Consider the following 8674-nt stretch of genomic DNA (forward strand, 5'->3'; position numbering starts at 1 on the left):
AATCAGAAATTGTCTAAACCAGTGCGTTTTAAAGAAAGTCTTATGATTATCAGTTAAATTTCGATATTTATTTATTTTTTAATCGACTTTTAAGAAAAATTATGAAATTTAGTCGATCGAGTAAACAACAATAGGGTAGGCTGTTGGAGATTCATTATGTCAAATACGTTTTGCTTTTTAAACTTTCAAAATTAAAGGATCCTTTTGTTCGATGTATGTATTTATAAAATTTTCTTTATTTTTACCATTTTTTTGTCATAAACATAAAAACGTGTGTGTATGTGTGTTCGTATTCGCAGTAGCACTGGTTAAAAATAATTTTCGTTTATAGACAGTGAAACCATGTAGCTGGCTAGCTGGACACAAGATCGTAAAGAGTCGCAGAATTGTATTATTTGAACGAGTTGTGGCTTAACCCCTTTGTTGTCGTATTACCAGGCTAGTTTATTATTTGATCATTTACTTAACTTACACGTAACTAAAAAGCAGTTTACATTTGTTGTTTAGAACATTGTGGCAAACAATAAAATGGCAGATACAAAAATGGCATCGAGTTCCGCTTTGGATCGGAGCGGACCTTTTGTTTTGGTTTAGTTTTCTCATTGTTTGGTTATTTTAAGGAATTTGGTAGCAGTGTGTGTGTGTGTATTTGTGAAGAGTGTGTGTATGTGTCATATTTGCACGTTGTTGTTTTTCTTTTCGTTGGTATAGTTAAGGCATTACATTTAGATTAAAATTATTGCATGTGAGCATGATCCGCTTATGAGGAGTTCTTCACACAGACTTGACACCTGGAAACACGGGTCAGCAAGTTGCCGGCCTTGATGGTTTGTTGCTCGGGCCTCTGGAATTGTTCGCTTTCCTCGAGCGTGACCATCCAGAAGCTGGTCATGGTCTCATAGAAATGGCAGTGTCCCTTTGCACCATTGCACTCAATGAACGGAGTGGCACGGAAGTCCTCCAAACAGGAGCCGGGCGATTGCAGCGCTTGACCACCGCCACCATTGCCAACAGCCGTGTGCTGGAAATAAAAGTAGAAATTGCTGTTTTCATTTGATCAATTGTCATGCCTGGTTACACTTACCATGAGGAAACTGTAGCCGATCCAAAGACCTTCCCAGCCATTGGGACAATTGGGTATCGCCAAAGACTGACTGTGTACAGCAATCACATTGGCTGGCGCCTCACAAACGACGCAACGTGAAATATATTTGCTGATCTCGAAATCATTTACTGGCATCATCGGTATCGGTGCCGATGTTGATAGCCAGAAGCTCTTATCATTGCGCGATGCATAGTTGCAGACGTTGTTCTGTCCGCACGACATCACGGGCAGTGTTGAGAAACGCGGTACACAGGAACCGGGAGAGCCAAGATCTTGATTGGCCGCATAATCATTGCCATCAACATAGAGTAGAGAGTAACCGGTCCATAATTCAACTTGTCCTGCTGCACACTTTGGTACTTGATCGCTCTGACTATGACGTGTGACCAAAATACCGGTGAGATAATCTTGGGCAGTGGTACACGGTGCACCAGGCTCTCCCTTGTAGCCAATGGGACCGACCGCACCCTCCAAACCTATTACACCTTGCTCACCACGCTCGCCTTTGATGCCAGGTCGACCAACGGCGCCAGTAACACCAATAAAGCCGCGTTCACCTTTCTCGCCGCGTTCACCTTGAATTCCGATGAGACCACGTTCACCAGGAAGGCCAACATCGCCCTTTTGTCCATCACGGCCAGGATGACCAGGTTCGCCCTTCTGTCCGGGTGGTGGAACCAAGCCAGGCTCTCCCTTTTGACCACGCTGTCCGGGCAAACCGTCGCGGCCATCACGACCCTTGGGACCTGAGAAACCTTTCTCGCCTGGTGCTCCAGCTGGACCAGGGTGTCCATCCATACCCGGCAAACCAATGTCTCCCTTTAGACCAACCAATCCGGCGAGACCAGGGGGACCAGAAATACCTTGCTCTCCTTTGTCACCCTTCTGTCCTTCAAAACCAGCAACGCCACGCTCACCCTTCTGACCAGTGTAACCAATTTCTCCCTTTATACCTTGGGCTCCATTCAAGCCTGCAGCGCCATCGACACCAGGGGCTCCAGGCAAACCACGTTCTCCTTTAAGTCCTACTGGACCGATGGGACCGGGCAGACCAACAAGACCGGCATTACCCGGTAAGCCGGGCAAACCAGGCTCACCCTTCAAGCCAGGCAATCCAGGTGCACCTAAAAACAAATACGATATGAGTTCAATAATATTAAATTAATGCTGAGAGAATTTGTACCTTCACGTCCGTTTTTGCCAGCACGTCCAGGCAATCCCTTTTCTCCCTTAATAACAGGACCGGGATAGCCAGTCTCTCCTCGGAAACCAATCTCTCCCTTTTCTCCGGCTAAGCCAGGCAATCCAGCAATACCAGGAGGTCCGGTTAGACCACGATCGCCCTTCTCGCCACTATATCCAATTTGACCAGCTTCACCCTTGCTTCCCTTTTGGCCTTGCTGTCCATGCATGCCGGGTATACCGGCTATACCCTTTTCTCCCTTTATGGCGTCGACGATAGCGGAGCGACCTTGAGGACCCTTCTCGCCCTTATCACCCTTGATACCTTGTTGTCCATGGTAGCCGGGTTGACCTGGAAGACCTTGATCACCCTTCAAACCGCTTTCACCAGCTGGTCCTCTATCGCCCTTGATTCCTTTTGGTCCTGCATATCCAATAGGTCCAGGAGCTCCTTGTGCTCCGGGCTTGCCATCAAGTCCAGGGCTTCCTGGACGTCCAGGTTGTCCGTTCAATCCTTTCTCGCCCCTTGGTCCAGGTGCGCCTTGGAAACCTCGGTCGCCCTTCTCGCCAGGGCGTCCATCATATCCAACTTGACCATCATGACCGGCATCACCCTTTTCGCCCTGTGGGCCAGGGCGTCCATGTACAGCAATGCCCGGCAAACCCTTGTCACCAACCAGACCTTGTCTTCCAGGCTGACCATCTTGACCACGAAGACCGGGTGCACCAGGTTCACCTTTTTGTCCCTTCTCAGACGCATCTCCTGGTTCTCCCTGAGCTCCATCGAAACCTGGCAAACCTTGGTCACCCTTTTCGCCATTCAGTCCTTCTAATCCATTCTGTCCAGGCAGACCCTGTGGTCCAGTATCACCCTTAACACCCATTAATCCAGGTGGACCGGTAGGCCCTCTGGCTCCAGTCGGTCCATCGTTGCCACTTAATCCGCGATCACCCTTATCTCCCTTAATACCTATAAGTAAGACAAAACATTTTGTAGGTGTGGATTTTTTAAAAATAATTTAAAAAAAAAACCTACCGGAGAATCCAGCTAGACCAGGAGGACCTCGCTTGCCAGGAGCACCAACAGGTCCTGTGAATCCTTTGGGTCCATCATTGCCGGGTGCTCCACGATCACCCTTGTTGCCAGGCATACCAACAAGACCAGGACTACCAGGCTCACCCTTGGCACCGTCACGACCTCGTACGCCATCAATACCTGGAGTGCCTGGAGGTCCAGGACGACCTTCAGGACCGATTGGGCCAGGCTCACCCTTCTCGCCAACTGAGCCAGTTCCACCAGGTTGGCCGGGGAAGCCAGAGTCACCTTTGTCACCGGGGTAACCAGGACTGCCATCAGGACCAAGAAAACCAGGAGCTCCAACTAAACCTTGATCTCCCTTTTCGCCTGGCAAACCGTCACGGCCCTGAGGTCCAGGGGGTCCTGCAACGGTGTAGCCCTGCTCTCCCTTTTGTCCACGCTCGCCAAAACGTCCAGGTGGACCACGAACTCCATCTTTGCCATCGTTACCGGGAGCACCAAACTGACCGGGATTTCCTTTCTCACCACGGGGTCCAGTTATGCCACGAGGTCCTACCAATCCAGGAGGGCCCTGAGGACCAGTAGCACCTATTTCACCACGAATACCGAGGTCACCCTTTTGTCCCATTGGTCCATTGTTACCAGGCATTCCGGTGGCACCACGCTCTCCTTTGTCGCCCTTTAATGGAGCCTTTAGTTCGTCCGCTGCGCACGTTCCGGGCTCGCCCTTTTGACCAAGATATCCAGATGATCCCTTGTCACCTTTAATTCCATCGAATCCAGGTCGTCCCGGTTCTCCTTTAATGCTTATGCCGGGGAAACCATCGGCACCAGGACGTCCAGGACTGCCTGGCGCACCATCCGTGCCGGGTTGACCGACGTATCCTTTGTCTCCCTTTATTCCTATTTCTCCTTTTTGTCCTGGGAAACCGGGACTACCTGCGTCACCGCGTTCGCCCTTTACACCTGCCGCACCGGGATATCCAGACTCTCCTTTCTGACCCTTTTCGGTTACAATTAGGCTCATGTCTACAAATGCCGATTTTCCGGGAGGACCATCAGCACCAGGGGCGCCGGGAGAGCCATCCTGTCCTTTCTCGCCAGGGGGTCCCATCTGTCCAATAATTCCATCATCACCATGTTCTCCAGGGTAGCCACGTTCACCAGGAGGACCCCGAGCGCCTGGATTTCCAGGAATGCCGTTTCCACCACGGTCACCCTTGTCTCCCTTTAACCCAGGTGGGCATAAAGAACATTTGCCGCCGATTTCTCCCTTAGGACCCATAACACCCTTATCACCGGGAATACCAGGACGACCGGCATCACCTTGAGGTCCGGGAATACCAGCCTGACCAGGAGTACCGGGTCTACCTAATTTGGAATCGCCAGGTGCGCCAGCACTACCCTTATATCCGCGTTCTCCTTTTGCGCCTTTAAGGCCGTCGGCGCTTTTAATGGAAGAATATATTAAATGCAAAAAGCGAATGTGAGAAATAAGGTAGCGCTTACCCATTAAGTCCATCGTTTCCTTTGGGGCCTTGGATACCATAGCCAGGCGTTCCGTGCTCTCCCTTTTGTCCTTCGGGTCCTGGAGGACCATTGTGTCCAGTTGGACCGATTGGACCTTGTGGTCCTACGCGTCCAGCTATACCTTTTTTCACCCTTTTGTCCTGCAGGACCTTCATTACCAGCATGTCCTGGTAGACCAGGACCGCCTTTAGCTCCCACATAACCTTGAGGTCCTGGTGCACCGTTAACACCGTTTAAGCCCTGTGGACCTGGCTGTCCTGTATAACCACGAGGTCCTTTTGGACCAGGAGCTCCTGGTTGTCCATGGCCGCCACCGGGGGGACCTGGGGGGACCGACCAAACCTCGCTCACCATCATAACCAGCGCGTCCAGGTTCACCCTTCAAACCAGGCTGACCAGGCAATCCATGTAAGCCAGTTTCTCCACGATCACCCTTCTGTCCCGCAGGACCTGGTGGACCAAAGTTACCTTGACGACCCTACAGAATGATGGTTATGATTAGGATTACAAATTTAGAAGACAGTGCATCACTATACTTACTCTAGTGCCAGCGCCACCCGGCAAGCCTTTTTCTCCCTTTTGACCATCATGTCCTGGCTCTCCTGCTGGGCCCAAACCACCCTTTTCACCGGCATATCCGATTTCACCCTTACTACCCTTGTCACCTTTTGGTCCAACAACTGTCTCTGGGCCTCCAGTGGCAGGAACCTTTATTGCTGGGTCACCCTTATCACCTTTGTCTCCCTTTTCGCCGGGCATAGCTGTGGCGAAACACGCGTTGCCTTTTTCACCCTTGATACCGCGATCTCCTCGAGGTCCAGGTGGACCAAATGGACCAGTGTCACCGCGTTCGCCCTTCAAGCCGCGTTCACCTTCAGGTCCTGGGAAACCCGAGCGTCCTGCGAAACCGGGCTCACCTTTCTCACCCTTAGCATAGTCGCCATTCTCCTTGGCAGGTTCTCCTTTCTCGCCCTTTAAACCTGGTCCGCCTGGGTAACCACGTGGACCAGCCATGCCATTGAGACCTTGCAAGCCGCTCAGACCTTCAGTGCCATCGCAGCCATCTTTACCAGGAATACCGGGGAAACCAGGATTTCCAGCGGGACCTTGAACACCAGCTACACCGGGCAAACCGGGCATACCACGTGAGCCATGCTCGCCCTTATCGCCACGAGCTCCAAATGGACCTGGATCACCCTTTTGCCCTTTGTCACCGGGGGGTCCGTCGGGACCACTGTAGCCCATGAGACCCTTGGGTCCGGTAGGACCTTCGGGACCAGGTAAACCTCGGTTACCCTTCTCAGCTATGCATTTTGGTACACATCCCGCATATCCACTTGTGCAGTTCTTAGGTAATTGACCGTTATGGTGTGTACCAGCCGAATCTACGATATCATAACTATCATCAATCGAAAATGTTCTACCGGGATCTTCTCTAGGATTGTGCCGAACTGAATCTTGGATCGAGCCAGTGGCGCCAGGATTCTTCCAAAATTGCTATTGGGTATATGTAAGATAAATCAACTAGCCAATATTTTTTTTAAATTAATTCAAAAGGTACTTACAGCGTTTGTAGAAACTAACGCTCCAGCAATCACAGCGGCGAACAGCAGCCTACGTAATGAAACGAAAAGAAAGTTAAAATAATAACTCGAGAAAATTCAGCAGAATATTCGGTTATATTTGGAGCATATGTGGATGAGAGCGCTAAACTATGGTGGATCGTAGTGCGCACTGTGAATTGTCTGATAATATAAAGTCTCTTATCTTGCATGCGCGTTAATGGAGACTCGTGTGTGTATGTGTGTGTATACGTGAGAGTGTAAGAGAGTGAGCGCGGGGTCAAGAGAGTCGCATAAGAGAGCAAAAGCGCGCTCTTTTTATTAGCAGCACAAGTGAGAGAGAGACTTGCGATATTTAATATTTGAGAAGCATTGGACATGTTAAAAGGCACTGTTTTTTCATTGGTGATTTCCGAATTAAAAATTAAGCATAATTTTGAGAATTATGTTTGGTAACTTTATTTTGTTATACTTACCGCTTCCAGTGGGGCAACATCATGCCCTATGCACAATGCTGGCTCAGATAATTATTGCGATCCTTGTCGACTTAAAAATATGTTGCCGTCGGTGGCCTGTAATTTAATGTTGGCAGAAAAGTAGGCACTTAATTTTTGTTTCACTCTTATTGAAATATTAAAAAAGGGCATTTCAGCATAATATTAAAACAATAGAATTTTTATTTGATATTCATTTGCGTTTTGAATTTCATTTGAAGATCAAGCAGCACGCACTGTACAGTTTGAAAATCACTGGGGGCAACTCATGAAATTTTGCCAAAGTTACAAAATTTTGAAAGTGCTGATTTTATTTATAAGAGTGAATAAATAGCGAATAACATCACTATTGTCAAAATTTTGCTCTTCAATTTTCTTTTTCTTAGAATATTTTTGAAGTATTGTAATTTTATTTGTTGCTGTTGCTCCTTACGGAAATGTGATCTAGCTTTATGAATCGACTGGAGCGTACTGAAAAACCACAACCGATTCACTGGCGCAGCGAACACGAGCGAAACACACAACAGCAGCTAAGCAGCCAGCCAGCCAGTTAGCTGAGAACTAAATGACTAAAGACTGAATCGCAGACAGCAGACCCAGCCTACTTACTCGAGAAGACGGAACACGACTAATTATAGTATAAGCTCCAGCCATCCAAAAACCAAAACCAACCATCGCCCGACTGCACGATTGCCTCAATCGCGTAGCCGACGAGCCGATCCGAATGTCAACGATCAGCGATCATCGTTCGGCACATGTACACTATCCGTGTCGATGCTAGGAATGTACGTTTGTGTGCGTGTGTGTGCTTTGGGGCGGATGGGGTGTACAACAATGTAGCAATATAAGTAGCAAGACTAAACCAAGCTGCTTTTGTAGTTGCTGTTTGCTGTTGTTATTGTTGTTGTTGAGGGCGATATGGTTATTCAAACCGTAGTTGAAATCTTTGGATATGCCTTGCAGTATGCCCAATAGTACCATGTGCCTTATGCTGTATACCAGATTCAATGCCTTTACTTCCCCCTTGATTACCTCTGCTACATTCTTACACAGCTTTACGCTGATAGCCCAATTCTAAGATCGGGCACATGAGTTCCGTTATTGTGTGCCGATAGGGCTCGATCCGGTCTGGCCTGGCCTGGCCTGACTTCTGTGCTAAATTGCACGTTCTATTTCCTACACTTAAAGAAATCATAATTTACGTAACTTAACTTAATCAGACTATTGTTATTACACAAACTCAATTTAATTAACCTTTATCTACTCAAAAAGCTTATTATTTTGATTATTCATTGGATTTTCAATAGTTTTTAATGCCATTTTGTAATAAGTTTTTTTATTTTCAATAATTGTTATTGGTGGATGGCTGATGAATTTTACCAGCTTAAAGTTTTATTTGACAAAATATTTTGTTGTATACAAATTGGGTTATACAAATCAGTTTCACTTAAAATTTCCGAATTTATGGTGGCATTTTTAAGTCAAGGTAAAATGCCAACTAATTTTGAAAAAGTGTGATAAGGCTTGAGGCAGTCGCAATATTCTTGATTCAAATATTGTTTTAAGTGCAGAGCGCATGTAAAGATTTTTACAAATATTTTATAAAATTCTTAGAAACTAAAATGTAAGGATCATAGTTTAAAGATATTTCATCATATCAACATAGAATACTTAAAAATTGATCAACAAGTAAAAAGAACTTATATTGCAAAATAAACGATTTAGGTTTTAAGTATTTGAAAATCATCTAAGAGTAACAGCA

At 47.2% G+C, this 8674-nt stretch overlaps 1 protein-coding gene across 1 annotated transcript; it reads right to left on the reverse strand.

The window, feature by feature from the left end:
- Positions 1-216: 216 nt before the first annotated feature.
- Positions 217-7487, reverse strand: LOC133850293 (collagen alpha-1(IV) chain). The gene is given in 11 exon segments (XM_062286349.1): positions 217-1021; positions 1085-2229; positions 2289-3257; positions 3324-4774; positions 4836-4981; positions 4983-5186; positions 5188-5334; positions 5397-6353; positions 6422-6470; positions 6895-6990; positions 7346-7487. Coding segments are annotated over 10 exon segments (5352 nt in total). The 5' UTR covers positions 6918-6990; positions 7346-7487; the 3' UTR covers positions 217-760.
- Positions 7488-8674: the final 1187 nt, after the last annotated feature.

The sequence above is a fragment of the Drosophila sulfurigaster genome, chromosome 2L (assembly GCF_023558435.1).
Source record: "Drosophila sulfurigaster albostrigata strain 15112-1811.04 chromosome 2L, ASM2355843v2, whole genome shotgun sequence".
Taxonomy (NCBI): domain Eukaryota; kingdom Metazoa; phylum Arthropoda; class Insecta; order Diptera; family Drosophilidae; genus Drosophila; species Drosophila sulfurigaster.